The sequence below is a fragment of the Ranitomeya imitator genome, chromosome 6, assembly GCF_032444005.1.
Source record: "Ranitomeya imitator isolate aRanImi1 chromosome 6, aRanImi1.pri, whole genome shotgun sequence".
Classification (NCBI taxonomy): Eukaryota; Metazoa; Chordata; class Amphibia; order Anura; family Dendrobatidae; genus Ranitomeya; species Ranitomeya imitator.
The window spans coordinates 431,354,184-431,376,239 of record NC_091287.1 but is presented as its reverse complement, the minus strand read 5'-3'; the positions used below and the strand labels follow the sequence as shown (position 1 = coordinate 431,376,239).

General features: G+C 45.1%; 1 protein-coding gene across 1 annotated transcript in view; it reads right to left on the bottom strand.

The window, feature by feature from the left end:
• The window catches only part of LOC138642825 (lipoxygenase homology domain-containing protein 1-like), a 302,432-nt gene that overhangs the window by 260,838 nt on the left and 19,538 nt on the right, over window positions 1–22,056 (bottom strand). Inside the window, exon 4 of the mRNA XM_069731356.1 lies at window positions 14,660–14,873. Within this exon, the coding sequence (XP_069587457.1) occupies window positions 14,660–14,873 (214 nt within the window). The remainder of the gene's footprint in view (window positions 1–14,659; window positions 14,874–22,056) is intronic.

Here is a 22,056-nt window from a genome sequence, read left to right as displayed (position 1 = left end):
GCTGAGATCCTGGCCCGGCTGGGTGTGACGACGGCTGTCCGGGCACAGAGGGTACATCAGTGGACATACCAGCAAGATAAACCGGCGCGGTCTCAGATGTTCGGCCTGATCTACTTAACAAAGAAATGGCTGCAACCCGAGGTACTGACAATACCCGAAATAATCCAGCGGGTTGTCCTGGACAAGTACCTGAGAGTACTACCCCCAGCGATGAAAAGGTGGGTAAGCCAAGGAAATCCCACGACAGCGGATCAACTTGTGGAGTTGGTCGAGCGTTATTCCGTGGCAGAAGGACTTCCCGAAAACACCGCCAACCCCCGGTCTGTGCCTCCTCCTCGTGGAATCGGTAAGACTGTTCCAGGGACCACGGGTGAAGGAAAATCGCTTAAAACTGTGGGGGAGGAGTCCGGGACTGCTCGCACTCCGAGACCGAGAGTATTGGACGGTGGTCTCAGTAGGGGACCTGTTAGGTGTTTCCGCTGCCATGAGAAGGGTCATGTTTCGGCGAACTGTCCTGTTACCGCTGAACCCATGCAATGCGACATTATAGACTCTAGAAAACGCATGTCTTTGGTTACACAGCTAGTGAGTGTGAATGCGGGTCAAAATGATACAGCGAAACACCTGTGTGAATTATCTGTTGATGGGAAAAATGTTGTGGCATTACTAGACTCTGGAAGTGTGGTGACTCTGGTGAAAGCTAGTCTGGTGGCACTTCCGTCTGGTCCGTCTGACAAGTTTTCTGTGACGTGTGTGCATGGTGACACCCGCTCGTACTTAACAGCGGTCATATGTATTTCTACTCCCTATGGGTCAGTGCAGCACAAAGTGGGACTCGTTCCCGCATTGTTACAGGATGTAATCCTGGGCAGGGATTTTCCCTATTTCTGGCAGTTGTGGGAGAATCAGTTGCTCCTTCACGGTAGCTGTACCCGTGAATCTTCTCCCATGCCATCTGGAGGTCCCGAGTCCCTAGAGGAGACCCCACAGGAAGATGTTGCTGGGGAGGTTAGTGAATCTAACCTTCAGTACCCCTTCTCCGTCATGGCGGGGGAAGCAGAGGAAACTGAGGAACCTCAGTGAGAGGCGGAGGCAGACAGCCATCCGGCACCCTGCCTGCCAGATTTGGGAGTCCAGGTGGATGACTTCCACAGCGAGCAAATGAAAGATCCTACCCTGACTCCGGCTAGGAAAAATGTAAAAATGATAGATGGGGTACCCGTAGAACCTGACACTAGGCTAGGGTACCTGTATATGGTTCTTGAAAATAATTTGCTCTACCAGGTAGAAAAAAAAGGGGAAGACACAGTGCAACGGTTAGTGGTACCCAAACCTTATCGGCGGAAGGTACTGGATTTGGCCCACGGACATATTATGGGGGGACATCTGGGGGTACAGAAAACCACAGAAAGGCTATTGCATTGTTTTGTGTGGCCGGGAATACATTATGATGTGCGTAACTATTGTGAGTCCTGTCCAGAGTGCCAAATCGCGGCCCCTAAATCTCAGTTCCGTAGCCCTTTGGTACCCCTTCCTATCATCGGGGTCCCTTTTGAGAGAATTGGGATGGATTTGGTTGGGCCCCTTCCCCGATCCGCACGTGGGCACCAACATATCCTCGTCATCGTGGACTATGCCACTCGTTACCCGGAAGCCGTCCCTTTGCGTAACACAGCTACCAAGACGATCGCCAAGGAATTGGTACAAGTGTTTAGTCGGGTGGGAATTCCAAAACTGATACTCACCGACCAGGGGACTCCCTTTATGTCGACTCGAGGGTAATGAAGGAGCTCTGCAGGCTCTTACAAATAGAACCGTTGCGTACGTCTGTCTATCACCCTCAAACAGATAGCCTGGTTGAGCGCTTCAACAAAACCTTAAAACAGATGCTCCGGAAGGCGATAGACAAAGATGGGAAGAACTGGGATTACTTGTTACCCTATTTGCTGTTTGCCATTAGGGAAGTTCCCCAGTCTTCCACAGGGTTTTCGCCTTTCGAACTGTTGTACGCCCGTTGTCCCCGGGGACTGCTGGACGTCGCAAAAGAAACCTGGGAAGGTCAAGTCACTCCCTTTAAAACGGTGATCGACCATGTAACACAAATGCAGGATCGTATTGCCGCTGTCATGCCCATTGTTAGGGACCATATGTTACAGGCCCAGGGAGCCCAGAGGCAAAGTTATGATAGAGGCGCTAAGGTCCGTACATTTGCACCCGGCGATAGGGTGTTGGTCCTAATCCCTACGGTGGATAGTAAATTCCTGGCGAAATGGCAGGGCCCATTTGAGGTCCGAGAAAGAGTTGGTGAAGTGAACTATAAAGTGTACCAGCCGGGTAAGAGAAAACCGGAACAGATTTATCATGTGAATCTGATAAAATCCTGGAAAGACCGCTCTGCCCTAACGGCGGATCTGCCCCGTCCGGTTTGTTCACCTACTGTACCGGAGGTGCAGTTGCCGAGACTCTCTCAGAACGACAAAAATCTGAGGTTAAGCAATTTTTGTTACAGAACCGACAGTTTTTCTCCGAAAAACCTGGCCGTACTAAGTTGGTGAAACATGAGATTGTCACAGAGCCTGGCGTCACCGTTCATGTGAAGCCCTACCAGATTCCGGAAGCCCGCCGTGAAGCCGTCTCCCGGGAAGTGATGGCAATGTTGGACTTAGGAGTCATTGAGGAGTCGCACAGCGCCTGGTCCAGTCCAATTGTGTTGATACCTAAACCGGATGGCTCCATCCGGTTTTGTAATGACTTTAGGAAACTGAATGCAGTTTCTAAATTTGATGCGTACCCTATGCCCCGGGTCGATGAGTTGATCGACCGGCTTGGTAAAGCCCGATACATTACGACCCTGGATTTAACAAAGGGGTACTGGCAGATTCCTCTGGCCGAGGCGGCCAGAGAGAAGACGGCATTTGCTACACCGGAAGGTCTGTTCCAGTATGTCTATATGCCGTTTGGACTTCACGGAGCTCCCGCAACGTTCCAGAGATTGATGGATCGAGTCTTGAGGCCTCACAGACAGTACGCTTCTGCCTACCTGGATGACATCGTAATTTACAGCATGGACTGGGAAACTCATCTCCAGAAGGTACAAGCGGTGATTGATGACCTGCGAGATGCAGGTTTAACGGCAAACCCCAAGAAATGCCACATCGGGCTTGAAGAAGCCCGATACTTGGGCTACGTGATTGGCCGAGGAGTGGTTAAACCCCAGATCGACAAAATACAGGCAATTCAGGGCTGGCCACAACCAGTGAGCAAAAAACAAGTACAGGCTTTCCTGGGGATTGCCGGCTATTATCGCCGGTTCATACCCAATTTTGCAGCCATGGCTACTCCCTTGATGGATCTTACCAAGGGGAAGGGTTCCGTCATGGTAAAATGGACCTCAGCTGCTGAAGAGGCCTTCCACAGCCTGAAACGGGCTTTGTGCTCTCAGCCCGTACTAGTGACTCCTGATTTCAGCAGCGAGTTTGTGGTACAAACTGATGCCTCTGATACTGCTGTCGGAGCTGTACTTTCCCAGGTGAGGGACGGAGTCGAACACCCGGTCCTCTATCTCAGTCGGAAACTGAATGTACATGAGCAGAGGTATGCAGTGGTTGAAAAAGAGTGCCTAGCCATTAAATGGGCTCTCGACTCCCTCAAGTATTACCTGGCCGGTAGGAAGTTTAGGCTGGTCACAGACCATGCCCCTCTCAAGTGAATGCACCTCCACAAAGACCGTAATAGTCGGGTAACCCGGTGGTTCCTTGCCCTGCAGGCTTACTCTTTTACGGTGGAGCACCGACCTGGGGTGCAGATGGGGAACGCCGATGCCCTATCCCGAGTGCACTGTTTCAAGAGTGTTCTTGCTCGACCGGAGTGGCCTGAGCAAGGGGGGGGGATATGTAAGACTCATGCTGGTGTGGTAGTTGGAGGCAGGTATATCTCGCCTAGGTGTTTGTCCTATGTGAATTAGGCCACTCAGTATCTTCAGGGTGCTAATGGGTTAATGATTGCAGGAATAAAAGATGACCAGCTGGGGGTTTCCAGCATCTGCCTGGGGCACACAGATTGCCTGTCTGTGTGAGACAAACGTGAGTGAGAGCTCTGCTCAAGAATTGTGTGATGTTAGCTGGGTGGGAGAAGCCCCACCAGTTGTTAAGTTAGCAACGTGTTTGTTTAGTTAGTTTGTTTTTCTGTGTTGCTTTCACTTTAATAAATCTGACCTGAGGTCAGCCTACTTGGAAACCTGCTGTACGCCTCAGAAATTCAATGCACAAACCACGTGACCTTTGACCCCAGCAAAGGCGATCCCGGAGTGTTTTGTCACAGGACCAATAAACCGAGGCTTAAACTTAGGAGAAGAAACCTTCATAGGAACATGACGGGAGGACAACCAGACCAGATCCCCAACCCGAAGCCGGGAACCAACACACCGACGACGATTAGCAAAACGTTGAGCCTCCTCTTGAGACAACAACAACTTGTCCACCACATGAGCCCAAATCTGCTGCAACCTGTTCACCACAGAATCCACACCAGGACAGTCAGAAGGCTCAACCTGCCCAGAAGAAAAACGAGGATGAAAACCAAAATTACAAAAGAAAGGCGAAACCAAGGTAGCAGAACTAGCCCGATTATTAAGGGCAAACTCGGCCAATGGCAAGAAAGCCACCCAATCATCCTGATCAGCAGACACAAAGCATCTCAAATAAGTCTCCAAGGTCTGATTAGTGCGCTCGGTCTGGCCATTTGTCTGAGGATGAAATGCAGAAGAAAAAGACAAATCAATGCCCAGCCTAGCACAAAAGGCCCGCCAAAACCTAGAAACAAACTGGGAACCTCTGTCGGACACAATATTCTCTGGAATACCATGCAAACGAACCACATGCTGAAAAAACAACGGAACCAAATCTGAAGAGGAAGGCAATTTAGGCAAGGGCACCAAATGAACCATCTTAGAGAACCGGTCACAAACAACCCAGATAACAGACATCTTCTGGGAGACCGGAAGATCAGAAATAAAATCCATCGAAATATGCGTCCAGGGCCTCTCAGGGATTGGCAATGGCAAAAGCAACCCACTAGCATGGGAACAACAAGGCTTAGCCCGTGCACAAGTCCCACAGGACTGCACAAAAGAACACACATCACGTGACAATGAAGGCCACCAAAAGGACCTACCAACCAAATCTCTGGTACCAAAAATGCCAGGATGACCAGCCAACATGGAACAGTGAACCTCAGAAATCACTCTACTAGTCCATCTGTCAGGAACAAACAATTTTCCCACAGGACAGCGGTCAGGTCTGTCAGCCTGAAATTCCTGAAGAGCCCGTCGTAAATCAGGGGAAATGGCAGAAGGGACCACCCCTTCTTTCAGAATACCGACCGGCTCCAAGACCTCAGGAGAATCAGGCAAAAAACTCCTAGAGAGGGCATCAGCCTTAAAATTCTTAGAACCCGGAAGATACGAGACCACAAAATCAAAACGGGAAAAAAACAAGGACCATTGAGCCTGTCTAGGATTCAGCCGCCTAGCAGACTCGAGGTAAATCAAATTCTTATGATCAAGACCACAATACGGTGCTTAGCTCCCTCAAGCCAATGTCGCCACTCCTCAAATGCCCACTTTATAGCCAACAACTTCCGATTGCCGACATCATAATTACGTTCAGCAGGTGAAAATTTACGGGAAAAGAAGGCACACGGTTTCATTAAGGAACCAACAGGATCCCTCTGAGACAAAACGGCCCCTGCCCCAATCTCAGAAGCGTCAACCTCAACCTGAAACGGAAGAGAAACATCCGGTTGGCGCAACACTGGAGCAGAAGTAAATCGACGTTTAAGCTCCTGAAAGGCAGAGACAGCCACAGGGGACCAATTCGCCACATCAGTGCCTTTCTTCGTCAAATCGGTCAAGGGTTTAACCACGCTAGAAAAATTAGCAATGAAACGGCGATAAAAATTTGCAAAACCCAAAAATTTCTGAAGGCTCTTCAAGGATGTGGGCTGAATCCAATCATGAATGGCCTGAACCTTAACCGGATCCATCTCTATAGACGAGGGAGAAAAAATGAAGCCCAAAAAAGAGACTTTCTGCACCCCAAAGAGACACTTAGACCTTTTCACAAACAGGGCATTGTCACGAAGGATCTGAAATACCATCCTGACCTGTTGCACATGAGACTCCCAATTATCGGAAAAAATCAAAATATCGTCCAAATATACAATCAAGAATTTATCAAGATAAGTCCGGAAAATATCATGCATAAAGGACTGAAAAACAGATGGAGCATTAGAGAGTCCGAATGGCATCACAAGGTATTCAAAATGGCCTTCGGGCGTGTTAAACGCAGTTTTCCATTCATCACCCTGCTTAATACGAACAAGATTATATGCCCCTCGAAGGTCAATCTTCGTAAACCAACTAGCTCCCTTAATCCTAGCAAACAAATCGGAAAGCAAAGGTAAAGGGTATTGAAACTTGACCGTGATCTTATTCAAGAGGCGATAATCTATACAGGGTCTCAAGGAACCATCTTTTTTAGCAACAAAAAAGAACCCCGCTCCCAATGGTGAAGAAGATGGCCGAATATGCCCTTTCTCCAAAGACTCCTTAATATAGCTCCGCATGGTGGTATGTTCAGGCACAGATAGGTTGAAAAGTCGACCCTTAGGAAACTTACAGCCTGGAATCAAGTCAATAGCACAATCACAGTCCCTGTGCGGTGGAAGGAAACTGGATTTGGGCTCATCGAATACATCCTGAAAATCAGACAAAAACTCTGGAATCTCAGAAGGTGAAGAAGAAGAGATTGACATCAAAGGAACATCATTATGAACCCCCTGACAACCCCAACTAGTCACAGACATGGACTTCCAGTCCAACACAGGATTATGTACCTGTAACCACGGAAAACCCAGCACGACAACATCATGCAAGTTATGCAACACCAGAAATCGACAATCTTCCTGATGGGCTGGCGCCATGCGCATGGTTACCTGTGTCCAAAACTGAGGCTTATTTTTAGCCAAGGGTGTAGCATCAATGCCCCTTAAAGGAATAGGGTTCTGCAAAGGCTGCAAGGGAAAACCACAACGCATGGCAAACTCAAAATCCATTAAATTCAAGGCGGCGCCTGAATCCACAAACGCCATGACAGAAAATGATGACAATGAGCAGATCAAGGACACAGATAACAAAAATTTAGGTTGTACAGTACTGATGGTAATTGAACTGGCGATCCTCTTTGTCCGCTTAGGGCAGACAGAAATGACATGAGAAGCATCGCCACAATAATAACACAACCTATTTTGACATCTGAAACCTTGTCGTTTCGTTCTAGACAGAATTCTATCACATTGCATAGGCTCAGGAATTTGCTCTGGGGATAACGCCACAGCTCGCACAGTTCTGCGCTCCCGCAAGCGTTGGTCAATCTGAATGGCCAGAGACATAGATTCACTCTGACCGGAAGGCGTGGGAAACCCCACCATAACATCTTTAACGGATTCAGAAAGCCCCCTTCTGAAAATTGCTGCTAAAGCATCATTATTCCATTTAGTCAACACAGACCATTTTCTGAATTTCTGACAATACAATTCTGCCACCTCTTGACCCTGAGACAGGGCCAACAAGGTCTTCTCAGCTTGATCCGCAGAATTAGGATCATCATTCAATAATCCTAAAGCCTGAAAAAAGGAGTCAATATTAAGAAAAGCCGGATTCCCAGATTCCAGGGAGAACGCCCACTCCTGCGGGTCGCCACACAGCAGGGAGATAACGATCTTTACCTGCTGAATGGAATCACCAGAGGATCGAGGTCTCAGGGCAAAAAACAGTCTACAGTTATTTTTGAAACTCAAAAATTTAGACCTGTCACCAGAAAACAAATCAGGAGTAGGAATCTTTGGTTCTAAAGCAGGAGTCTGAATAATATAATCAGAAATACCTTGCACCCTAGCAGCAATCTGGTCTACACGAGAAGCTAAATCCTGAACATTCATGCTTGCACCAGGCTCCTCAGCCACCCAGATATTAAGAGGGAGGAGAACACAAAACAGACTGGGGAAAAAAATGGCTCAAGAGCTTCCTTCCCTTCTTCTGAGATGCATTTAACTCATTGTTGGCCAGTTGTACTGTTATGATCCGGTGACCTTGGAGCTGCATGAGAACTTTCACTGGAGAAGGTGGCCACTGTACTGACCGCAATCCTGAACTTAACACCGCAACTAGAAGTAGCCGTGGAGTGTACCTAACAATCCTAGACACCTCGTCACAGCCGGAGGGCTAAATACCCCTAAAGGTGGAAATAGGAATACTATCTTGCCTCAGAGAAAATCCCCAAAGGATAGACAGCCCCCCACAAATATTGGCAGTGAGTCGGAGAGGAAAAAACACACAAGCAGAAAACAGGATTTAGCACAGGAGGCCACACTAGCTAAATAGGACAGGATAGGACAGAGTTCTGTGCGGACAGTATTAAAACCCTTCAAAAACATCCACAGCAGAAATTACAAAAACTTCCTACATCTAACTAATAGATGTAGGAGCGTAAATCTGCAACTCCAGTGAATCCTACAATCAGAGCAGGAATAAAACTGAAACAAGCACACAGCAGTGTGCCACAGATACAAAAAAACCAAACACTTATCTTTGCTGAATTTGGCAGCAAGCAGGAGAAGCCAGAAAGTGATCCATCACTTCACAAGGAACATTGACAACTGGGACGGGCTAAAGGATCCTGCACACCTAAATATCTCAGTCCGAATTGTAATCATCAGATACACCTGGCCAGGACTGTGACTCAGAGACAACTGCATTCCCACCTACAACCACCGGAGGGAACCTAAGAGCAGAATTCACATCACTAACCCTAATGGGAAAATGGAAATAAATACATTTTTTTACATTTTTAATTTTTCCCTAACTAAGGGGGTGATGAATGGGGGTTTGATTTACTATTCATGGTGGGTTTTCTAGTGGATTTTTATGATTGGCAGCCGTCACACACTAAAAGACGCTTTTTATTGCAAAAAATATTGTTGCATTACCACATTTTGAGAGCTATAATTTTTCCATATTTTGGTTCACAGAGTCATGTGAGGTCTTGTTTTTTGTGGGACAAGTTGACGTTTTTATTTGTAACATTTTCGGGCACATGACATTTTTTGATCGCTTTTTATTCCGATTTTTGTGAAGCAGAATGACCAAAAACCAGCTATTCATGAATTTCTTTTGGGGGGGGCGTTTATACTGTTCTGCGTTTGGTAAAATGGATAAAGCAGTTTTATTCTTCGGGTCAGTACGATTAAGCGATACCTCATTTATATCACTTTTTATGTTTTGGCGCTTTTATTTAAAAAAAACTTTTTTATAGAAAAAAATAATTATTTTTGCATCGCTTTATTCTGAGGACTATAACTTTTTTATTTTTTCGCTGATGATGCTGTATGGCAGCTTGTTTTTTGCAGGACAAGATGACGTTTTCAGCAGTACCATGGCTATTTATATCTGTATTTTTGATCGTGTGTTATTCCACTTTTTGTTCGATGGTATGATAATAAAGCGCTGTTTTTTGCCTCTTTTTTACGGTGTTCACTGAAGGGGTTAACTAGTGGGACAGTTTTATGGGTTGGGTCGTTACGGACACAGCGATAATAAATATGTGTACTTTTATTGTTTGTTTTTTATTTTGATAAAGAAATGTATTTATGGGAACAATATATACAGTATATATATTTTTTTATTTAGGAATTTTTTAAATTTTTTTTACACATCTGAATATTTTTTTTTTTTACACTATAACATTGCCCCGGGGGGGGGGCATCATGTTATAGTGTAAGATCGCTGATCTGACACTTTGCTGTGCACTGTGTCAGATCAGCAATCTGACGTGCACTGCAGAGAGGCTTCCCGGAGCCTGCTCTGAGCAGGCGCTGGTAAGCCACCTCCCTGCAGGACCCGGGTGCAGCCATGTGGCCATTTTGGATCCGGGGCCTGCAGGGAGGAGACGCTCGGTACAACACGAGCACATCGAAGAGCCCCCTTCCCTGCACGATGCTTCCCTGTTTGATCGCAGTGTTTCGGGGGTTAATGTGCCAGGAGCGGTCCAAGCCGGATGTCAGCAGTGATAGTCAGCTGACACCCGGCCGCAATCAGCCGCGCTCCCACCATGAGCGCGGCCGATCGCTATGACGTACTATCCCGTCGGTGGGCATATGGGCCCACCCCACCTCGACGGGATAGTGCGTCTAATATCAGAAAGGGGTTAAAGGAAATCTGTCACCCCTTTTTTCGATTTGAGATAAAAATATGGTTCAATTGTGCCTGAGCTCTGCTTTACCGAAGACATTTCATATTCCCCGATTCCCCACCTTTGCTGAGACCGGACAGGGGTAATTTACATATGAAATTGGAGAGATTACAAAGGTATTTTCTCAGCAAAGGTGGGGAATTGGGGGACATGAAAGGTACTGCTGTAAAGCAGAGCTCAGGCACAATTGAACCATATTTTTATCTCATATCGAAAAAAAGTGGTGACAGATTCCCTTTAACCCCTTTCTGACATATGACATACTATCCCGTCGAGGTGGGGTGGGCCCATATGACCACCGATGGGATAGTACATCATAGCGATCGGCCACGCTCACGGGGGGAGCGCAGCCGGGTGTCAGTTGCCTGTCGCAGCTGACATCCGGCACAATGTGCCAGGAGCGGTCACGGACCGCTCCCGGGACATTAACCCCTGGCACACCGCGATCAAACATGATCGCGGTGTGCCGGCGGTATAGGGAAGCATCGTGCAGGGAGGTGGCTCCCTGCGGGCTTCCCTGACACCCCCACAGCAACACGATGTGATCGCATTGCTGCAAGGGTCTCTTACCTCCTCCTTCTCCTTGCAGGCCCAGATCCAAGATGGCCAGGGCATCCGGGTCCTGCAGGGAGGGAGGTGGCTTCACAACACCTGCTCAGAGCAGGCACTGTGAAGCCTGCAGCTGTGCATGTCAGATCGCTGATCTGACACACTGCACAGCAAAGTGTCAGATCAGTGATCTTACACTATAACATGATGCCCCCCCCCCCACGGGGCGATGTTATGGTGTAAAAAAAAAATATTCACATGTGTAACAAAAAATTAAAAAAAATTCCCCCCCAAATTCCCCCCCCCCCAAAAAAAAATATTGTTCCTATAAATACATTTCTTTATCTAAATTTAAAAAAAACAATAAAAGTACACATATTTAGTATCGCCACGTCCGTGACGACCCCACCTATAAAACTGTCCTGCTAATTAACCCCTTCAGTGAACGCGGTAAAAATAAAAAAAAATGAGGCAAAAAACAACGCTTTACTATCATACCGCCAAACAAAAAGTGGAATAACACGCGATCAAAAAAAGACGGAAATAAATAACCAAGGTACCGCTGAAAATGTCATCTTGTCCCGCAAAAAACGAGCTGCCATACAGCATCATCAGTGAAAAAATAAAAAAGTTATAGTCCTCAGAATAAAGCGATGCAAAAATAATTATTTTTTCTATAAAATAGTTTTATCGTATAAAAGCACCAAAACATGATATGATAAAATTATATAAATGAGGTATCGCTGTAATCGTACTGACCCGAAGAATAAAAATGCTTTATCCATTTTACCAACCGCGGAATGGTATAAACGGCTCCCCCAAAAGAAATTCATGAATAGCTGGTTTTTGGTCATTCTGCCTCACAAAAATCGGAATAAAAAACGATCAAAAATGGTCACGTGCTCGAAAATGTTACAAATAAAAACATCAACTCGTCCCGCAAAAAACAAGACCTCACATGACTCTGTGAACCAAAATATGGAAAAATTATAGCTCTCAAAATGTGGTAACGCAAAAAATATTTTTTGCGATAAAAAGCGTCTTTCAGTGTGTGATGGCTGCCAATCATAAAAATCCGCTAAATAACCCGCTATAAAAGTAAATCAAAACCCCCTTCATCACCCACTTAGTTTGGAAATAAATACATTTTTTTACATTTTTTAATTTTTCCCTTTTTCCCATTGGGGTTAGGGTTAGGGCTAGGGTTAGGGTTAGGGCTAGGGTTAGGGCTAGGGTTATGGTTAGGGTTAGGGTTAGGGCTACGGTTGGGGTTAGGGCTAAGGTTAGGGTTAGGGTTGGGGCTAGGGTTAAGGCTACAGTTAGGGATGGGGCTAAAGTTAGGGTTGGGGCTAAAGTTAGGGTTAGGGTTTGGATTACATTTATGGTTGGGAATAGGGTTGGGATTAGGGTTAGGGGTGTGTCAGGGTTAGGGGTGTGTTTAGGGTTACCATTGAGATTAGGGTTAGGGGTGTGTTTGGATTAGGGTTTCAGTTATAATTTGGGGGTTTCCACTGTTTAGGCACATCAGGGGCTCTCCAAACGCGACATGGCGTCCGATCTCAATTTCAGCTAATTCTGCGTTGAAAAAGTAAAACAGTGCTCCTTCCCTTCCGAGCTCTCCCTTGTGCCCACACAGGGGTTTACCCCAACATATGGGGTATCAGCGTACTCAGGACACATTACCCTTGGGAAAATACAAAACGGGGCTAAAAAAATAATTTTTGTGGAAAAAAGAAAATATATTTTATTTTCAGGGCTCTACGTTATAAACTGTAGGGAAACATTGGGGGGTTCAAAGTTCTCACAACACATCTAGATAGGTTCCTTGGGGGGTCTAGTTTCTAATATAGGGTCACTTGTGGGGGGTTTCTACTGTTTAGCTACATTAGGGGCTCTGCAAACGCAATGTGATGGCCGCAGACCATTCCATGTAAGTCTGCGTTCCAAATGGCGCTCCTTCCGAGCTCTCCCATGCGCCCAAACGGTGGTCCCCCCCCCACATATGGGGTATCAGTGTACTCAGGACAAATTGGACAACAACTTTTGGGGTCCTATTTCTCCTGTTACCCTTGGGAAAATACAAAACTGGGGGCTAAAAAATAAATTTTATGGGAAAAAAAAGATTTTTTATTTTCACGGCTCTGCATTATAAACTTCTGTGAAACACTTGGTGGGTCAAAGTGCTCACCACACATCTAGATAAGTTCCTTAAGGGGTCTACTTTCCAAAATGGTGTCACTTGTGGGGGGTTTCAATGTTTAGGCACATCAGGGGCTCTCCAAACGCAACACGGCATCCCATCTCAATTCCAGTCAATTTTGCATTGAAAAGTCAAATGGCGCTCCTTCGCTTCCGAGCTCTGCCATGCACCCAAACAGTGTGGGGTATCAGCGTACTCAGGACAAATTGTACAACAACCTTTGGGGTCCATTTTCTCCTGTTACCCTTGGTAAAATAAAACAAATTGGAGCTGAATTAAATTTTTTGTGAAAAAAAGTTAAATGTTCATTTTTATTTAAGCATTCTAAAAATTCCTGTGAAACACCTGAAGGGTTAATAAACTTCTTGAATGTGGTTTTGAGCACCTTGAGGGGTGCAGCTTTTATAATGGTGTCACACTTGAGATGTGGTCCATAAAAAAATGGTGTTGTAAAAATGAGAAATTGCTGGTCAAATTTTAACCCTTATAACTCCCTAACAAAAAAAAATTGTGGTTCCAAAATTGTGCTGATGTAAAGTAGACATGTGGGAAATGCTACTTATTAAGTATTTTGTGTGACATATCTCTGTGATTTAATTGCATAAAAATTCAAAGTTGGAAAACTGCGAAATTTTCAAATTTTTCGCCAAATTTCCGTTTTTTTCATAAATAAACACAGGTAATATCAAAGGAATGTTACCACTATCATGAAGTACAATGTGTCTCGAGAAAACCCTGTCAGAATCACCAGGATCGGTTGAAGCGTTCCAGAGTTATAACCTCATAAAGGGACAGTGGTCAGAATTGTAAAAATTGGCCTGGTCATTAACGTGCAAACCACCCTTGGGGGGTAAAGGGGTTAAGTGTCAAATTTTTTCCAAAAATTTGTAAACAAAATTATTTTTTTGCTTTTGTTGCTATTTTCCAAGGCTCATAACATTTTTATTTTTCGGGATATGGAGCATTGTGAGGGCTTACTTTTCGTGCCACGAAGTGATGTTTTACTGATACAATTTTGTGGTAGATACAATGTTTTGTTTGCCTCTTATTGCAATATTGACGTGGCCAAAAAACATAATTCTGGTGTTTTGATCTTCTTTTCAATACACCTTTTTGAACCAATCTGATAAATTTATTTTATATTTTGATAGATGAGACTTTTTTGTACACAGCAATACCAAATATGTGTATTTTTAATTTTTTTTATTTTTAATGGGGCAAAAGGGGATGATTTGAACTTTTCGTTTTTCCACTTTTTACTGTATTTAATAGTATTAGTCCCCCTAGAGGACTTGAAGTTGAGATTGTCTGATCTCCTGTGCTATACATGGCACAGATTGACAGCATCATTAAACATGTTCACAGCCACAGGAGGTGCTCCGCTCTACCCACTGCTGTTAAAGGCACATGTCTGATTAAATCACCCTTTATGTGCAAGGAAAGACTCAGGCTCCGTGTGCGAACCCCCATCAAAGACAAGGACACAACTTTTGACATACATAACCGTCAAACATCGTGAAGGGGTTAAAAAAATGAATAAACTGAACTGCATGATCTTATTAAAGCCTTCCTAAATATTTACTAGTGTGGATAGAATTTGTACCTGTTGTGTACAATTTGCAGACTGTCTGACATAAACCCAGATGACTATCCAACCAATTCCAAAGTGGAAAAACCCATTCAGTAGTCGAGTCTTGAGATTCTTTAATTGTGACCATCTTCAGATACATTCCTGCTCCATACCCTTCTCTATCATGTCCAAGTACAACTTTCCTCAGTTCACCAAGAGACACGGCTTCCAGTTCAAAACTGTCAACCTGAGAAGTAGAAAGGAAAAACAACACAGGTATAATCATACAAATAAGGTTAAGATGGCTATTTTTGTAAGTGAAAAATCGAATCAGGCTTAGAAAAAAATGTATTTTGGCGGCGCACCAGATGGAACCATTTGGCCATATTTACTATACATTACATACCGGACATTTCAGGTTCTGTCACCCTTGTTTGACAACATAGAACCTAAATGATGTATGAAGAAGAACAAAAAGAGGATTGTGTAAGGGCACAAAGTGAATTGATCATGAAGTGTAGAGTTTTATACCCTATTTTTCTTAGGACAATACCCATAATTATAGGATATATTACAATTAGTGTGTCAGATCTTATGGATCTCCTAAAAGTGAACCCGCAGAACCATGACAACGAACCTCCCAAGGGTGAGCTGGCCTGGTGGACCACCCCCAATACAGGGAGCGTTAGGGGCAGGCCCAAGGGAGACTATTGTCGCAGAAGCTTATACCAAGGAACAGGAAGTAGGAGAGGAAAGACGCGGAAGTGGCTAAGGCGGAGACACAGGACAGAGTGACAGTAACTGAAACACAGAGTGGACTGGATAAGTCGGACACTCAGGACAAATAGGGTATGGCGGAGACACAGGACGAGCAGGATATGGCGGACAGACTAGATATGGTGGACGCCCAGGACAGACAGGGTATGGCAGAGACACAGGATGGGCAGGATATGGCGGACAGACTGGATATGGCGCAAACACAGGACAGGCAGGATATGGCGGAAACACAGGATGGGCAGGATATGGCGGACAGACTAGATATGGTGGACGCCCAGGACAGACAGGGTATGGCAGAGACACAGGATGGGCAGGATATGGCGGACAGACTGGATATGGCGCAAACGCTGGACAAGCAGGATATTGGGGATGACCAGGACTGACAGGGTAAGGTGTAGACACAAGACGGACAGAGTATCGCACTGAAGAGAACAAAGCACAGAGGGACCTGGTTCAAGTGAGGACAAATGACAATCAGGCATGGAGCAGAGGAAGAAGTTACCTTAAATAGACCGAGTGCTGCAGAACTTCCAGGTCAAGTTCCTCCAGAATCAGAGTGGAAGAACGGAGTGTCTGCAGACCAGAGAGAGGAAGTGTGCGTGCGCAGTGAGAGGCACGCACGTGCACCCGACAAGGGCTGGGGACTGGTGGCAAATCAGGAGAAGAGACCGGAAGGCGCGCGCACACCGCTGGAGCGCGCCGGGATGGGTGAGTATGTCGGCGCAGAGTGAGCGGCAGGCGCGGCAGTAGGAGCGGCGGCAGTTGGCACCGTGACAGTACTCCTCCCCTTACACCTCTCCTTCTAAGACCGGAAAGAAATTTGGCCAAAATCTGAGGAGCCTGTATGTTTTCACGGGGCTCCCAAGTCCTCTCCTCTGGACCAAAACCCTTCCAATCAATTAAAAAGAGAGTTTTACCATGAGATTTCTTCATAGCTAGAATGTCCTTAACTTCAAAGACATCCTGATCAGAAATGAGTAGAGGCGATTGACCAGAGGTGGCATGAAATTGATTGAGTATGACTGGCTTAAGTAGAGAAACGTGGAAAGAGTTGGTGATGCGGAGCTAGACGGGCAACTTTAACTTGTAGGCAACCTCGTTAATATGAGTTAAGACCTCAAATGGACCGATATACCATGGACCAAGATTATACGAAGGAATCTGAAGGCGGATGAACTTGGAAGATAACCATACTTTATCACCCGGTTGAAAAGATGGAAAGTCCAATCGTCTCTTGTCGGCATGTCTCTTAATTCTGTTTCCAGCTTGTTCGAGTGCGGTTTTGATCTCCTGCCAGACCCTGGAAAAATCCTTGGTCAGGAGATCGGCCGCCAGCACACCCGAGGCTGGGAGTACTGGCAGAGGAACACCAGGATGTTGCCCATAAACAACAAAGAAAGGTGACTTGGAAGAGGATTCGCTGATGTGGTTTTTATAAGCAAACTGGCCCAAGGGAGTAAACTGAACTAGTCGTTTTGATGGACGTTAGAGAAATGACGAAGATAGGTGACCAGGATTTGATTTGTACGCTCTGCCTGACCAATAGTTTGAGCATGGTAGGCAGAGGAGAAATCCAGAGTTACATCCATCAATTTGCATAATGAAAGCCAGAAGCGCGAGGTGAACTGAACTCCTCTGTCCGAAACTATGTGTTGAAGAAAGCGGTGTATCCGGAAAATATGAGTCATGAAAACTCTTGCCAATTAGGGGGCAGACGGTAATCCGGAAAGAGGAACAAAGTGAGCCATCTTGGAAAATCGATCCACAACTACAAAGATAACTGTATGACCTGAAGAAAGCGATAGATCGGTGATAAAGTCCATCGCAATGTGTTGCCAAGGAGCCGAGGGAACCAGAAGCGGATGCAGAAGACCCGAGGGCAGATGCCTAGGAACCTTATTCTTGGCGCAAGATGGACAGGAAGCAGCAAAACTTTGGATGTCTCGAGGAAGGGATGGCCACCAGTAGTAACATGACACCAAAGAAAGAGTTTTCTTGAAACCAACATGATCCACCAGCTTGAAGGCATGACCCCAACGTAGAACTTGCCTTCTGTTGCACTCTTGAACAAAAGTCTTACCCGGGGGTATAGAAGTTACCCATTGGGGACAGTGATGATAATGTGTGCAAAATGTAAAGTGCTGTGGAATATGTTAGCGCTATATAAAAAAAAAAGTTACAGTGATGGGAGCAACCAAGATGGCCTTGCTTGGATCCATGATATGTGAGGGTTTCTCCTCGACATTCGTAGTCAGGTAGGATCTGGATAAAGCATCTGCTTTGAAATTCTTATCACCAGAATGAAAATGTAACTCAAAATCAAACCAGGCAAAGAATAGCGACCACCTAGCTTGCCGAGGATTAAGTCTTTGTGCAGAGCGGATATATGCCAGAATCTTGTGGTCAGTGTAGATCTAAAAAGGATGTACGGCTCCCTCCAACAAATACCGCTATTCCTCCAACGCCAATTTGATAGCAAGCAATTCTCTGTAACCGATGGTATAGTTTCTCTCAGCAGCCGAGAAGGTCTTAGAGAAGAAGGTGCAAGTGACAAGCCGACCGGAGGAAGACCTCTGGGAAAGCACCACACTAGCTCCGATGGCCGAAGCTTCAACCTCAAGAACGAAGGGCTTGCTAATCTCAGGATGATGAACAGGAGCCATAGCAAAGGCTTGTTTCAAGGACCGGAATGCATCTTTGGCCTCTGGAGGCCAGGATTGGCTCCCTTGCGGATCAGAGCGGAGATAGCACTAGACAGGGTAGAAAAGTGTGGTCTGAACTGCCGGTAGTAGTTAGCGAAACCAAGGAACGGTTGGATCGCCTTGACCCCCTGGGGACATGGCCAGTTCAGTACGGCAGACACTTTCTCCGGATCCATGTGAAGGCCAGAGTCAGATATGATATACCCTAGAAACAGTAATGAAGATTGCTCGAAGGCGCACTTTTCAAGCTTGGCATAAAGACGATTTGCTCTTAGACGTAAAAGGACTTGACGGACGTCTCTTCTTTGGGTAGAGAGATCTGGAGAGAAAATAAGAATATCATCACCACAAAAGAATAGAATAGATCCCGGAAAACATCATTCATGAACTCCTTAAACACAGCGGGAGCGTTGCACAAAGCAAAAGGCACCAAGAGATACTCGTAATGGCCATCTTGGGTGTTGAACGCAATCTTCCACTCATCAGCGGGGTGTATTCGGATGAGGTTGTAAGCCCCACGAAGATCCAATTTAATGAAGATTCACGCTCCTTGGAGACAGTCAAACACTTCCGGAATGAGGGGAAGTGGGTACTTGTTTTTAACTGTGATATTGTTGAGACCTCGGTAGTTGATGCAAGGATGAAGGAAACCATCTTTTTTCTTGACGAAAAAGAAACCAGCACCAGCAGGAGAAGATTTTCGAAAAAAGCCTTTGGTTACATTTTCCTGGATCTATTCGGTCATAGCTTGTGTCTCAGAAGTGGATAGGGGGTAAATCCGACCCCTAGGTGGAGTAGAACCTGGAACAAGGTCGATCGGGCAGTCGTATGGACGATGCGGAGGAAGGATCTTTTTGCTGAAGACATCTGCAAAAGCCACATAAGCAGATGGTAAATCTGGAAACAATGAGTTAGACAGAGAGGAGTCTTTAAACTGGACGGGAAGCAAGCACTTGTTCTGGCAGCACTGCCCCAACGTAGATTGTCCCCGGACTGCCAATTGAGAGTAGGCTCATGTGTTCTCAACCAAGGAAGACTGAGCAGAATAGCATGAGACAAGGAGGGTAGCATGTAAAAGACAATTCTCTCCCGGAGCCGGACTCTGATCTGTAGTTCCAATTCTTCGGTGACCAGAGTAACAGACTCCCGCAGGGGTTGACCATCGACCGAAGCTATCTGTCGAGGAGTCTCCAGGGATCTGACAGGAATCCGAAGTCTTCTAACCACCTCTAGCTGGATGAAAACTCGACAGGAGAGGCAGAATCCGCACCAGAAATTCCTAAGCCTAATCCGCAACGTGTGCACATAGCCTGAAGGTTCATCAATCTGGCATGTGCAGACTTACCGGTAATATTGCAGTGTCGGTAATTTAGAGTAAATCAAAGTTACTATTAAGAAGAAGAGCAAATAGTAATAGCAAAGTTACTGTCAAGTCGGACCTTGAGTTCCTATTGAAGTGACACTCTGAAAGAGGTGGAAACTCTGTTTGTGAACAGTGTTAATTATGGTCAATAGTAATTCTAGAGAAGGATAATGGCTGGGTGGTCTCATGGACTGCCAAATGGCCTTGTCATACAAGTGGTTGGTCTTATGTGACATAGTAGCACATTTGTGTAGGAGCTGGCATCCAACTTGGGAAAACTTGTAAAAGGCTTGCTAGATATTGGTAAATGTCTGGGTGTAACAGGTAAAGAAAATATGATTTAAGTACATTACATCAATCCAATTTCATGCAGAGGCATATATGATTTTTGCTTCATGCCATGCCCCTTTATTCTTTGTATTGTGACAAAGTCAATGGCAAGGTGCTGGAGGGGAGATATGTTTCGCTGAGGCTCATGGCTTCAGTGATCTAGAGACCCAGAAGTTGTTCCTTCAGCACGCTAAGTGTTGCAAGGAGGTAGAAGCAAATTTAAATCAAGGGCTGGATATTTAGTGGATGACCATAGTGTGGGAGGTTGTCCACCTTATCTCCACCTCAGGGTGTGGTCTGGGGCTTAAATAGCTGCATTCCATTCTAAGTAGTTGTTCAGTGTCTGGAGAGGAACACACCAGAGAAGTGTTTGTATTAAAGGACCTGAACAGTGGACATTGCTAACCCTAAGCAGGTTGATCCCTGCACTTGTTTTGTTTTGCCCAGAGGGCCATGTTTATTTTTTCAGCTTGGCCTATGCCACACTTAAAAAACCAAGAACTTTCTTAAAGAGACAGTGTTTTGTTTCTACATCTGCGTCCAACCGAGTGAGCCGATATACCACAGTATGTATACTAATATTTTCTCCTTAAGCATTGCTTATATGAAGCTGTATATGTTTTTTATGTGCACTGTTGTCCATGGCTCTGCCTGATGCATTAAAGATGTTGTGCAAAGGTAATCCCTTCTCAATCACCATATTCCCTAGTATAAAATTAAGACAGCCTATTCTTAACTCCACTCCAGTCTGTGCAGTGAACAACCCTTTTAACATTTACAATTACTGTATAACAAGGATCCAAGTTAATGCTTCTCCTTGTAGAGTGTGTCATGTTGAGCATGCCGAGATGAGGAGGCTCATTAAAGGGTCGACATTGACTTTTAGGATTGCTACTTCCTATAGGTGGCACTAACGTTCTAGTCCTATTCCTCTCTGAAGAGACAATTTGCAAATTTCCCAGAGGAGCATTGCAGCTTAAAAGTATTCTTATCTCAGCATGCTTAATGTGTCACTCTCTGCAATGAGAAACTTTATCCTTTGGATCTCGGTCAGACACCTCTCACACAACCAAACCAGATCTCACACTTTTCACTGATGAGGGGCAGTACCCTCATGAAAGGGTCGAGTTTGACTTTTAAGATTGCTATTTCCTATAGCTGGCACTAGAGTTCTAGTCGTCTTCCTCTCTAAAGAGACAGTTTGCACAATTATAATCAAAATGTTATGCAATGTAACAATACTAAACACATAGCCCTTATCTATGTCCAAATATTAAATGTTGACTTAAAATGTTAAAGGGAACCCGTCAGGACAAAAAGGACTTTTCAAAGCTCCGTGCACCTTACCACTTACATATCATTTATCTCTGCCCTCCTCAGCTTTGATGGATAGCTTTGGCATTACAGGATCCTGAGAAGGCTGGTTTGTTTGATTTTGTGTAGACAGATTCCCTTAGTGAAACTACACATTAGTGTTCACATTGATACATGAGTGGCACCACTATACATCAGTAGTAAAACTCTGTAACGTTACTGACATTAAACATTGAATATAATGCGTGACTGACCTAACGTTAATAAACTATAGTGAATACACTATCAGATGCTAATGTTCTTCTGCATTTACTTCAATATTTATACATTTTTACCAATAGAAAAAGTGATCATATACCATGCACAAAAAGTGTTTAATAGTAAATGTTCAGCAGTACAGTGAATAATACAATTAACAGCTGTGAGACTGTACAGCAGTAATCTATCGCTGTAGCAATCATATGCCGCACTTAGTCCTATGACTCTTCAGCACTCATATACTGGTGTACTTTTCCTTAATAATTGTACATTTGCTTCTTTATTTTTAGAACAGCCTCTTTAACTTTGTTTTTAATCATAATAGCTTTATGATATGATAGGATTACTTTCAAGGTGTTGTGTTATTTATAAAACGTATTCTCAAATATTCTTTATTGAATGGGGAGTTAATAAAGTGGGTAAATCCAATAAGGACCTTCATTTATTGGCCAGATCTGAGAGTGGCTGTAAAGTGGCGCAGGGCGGCCGCTGTGGTCGAGGAACTCGTCTTCCATGCCCCCGACATGCTACATGAAAATGGGGCTCCTGGCTGTGTGTGTGCTCTTGCTAGCTGAGCAATACACCTGTGCAGACCGCATGGTGCTATTATGTTGGGCAAGCCAGGACCAGATGTTAGAGAACATATTGAAGGAGACAAAAGTCCAACAATAAACTTGTGTTTACTG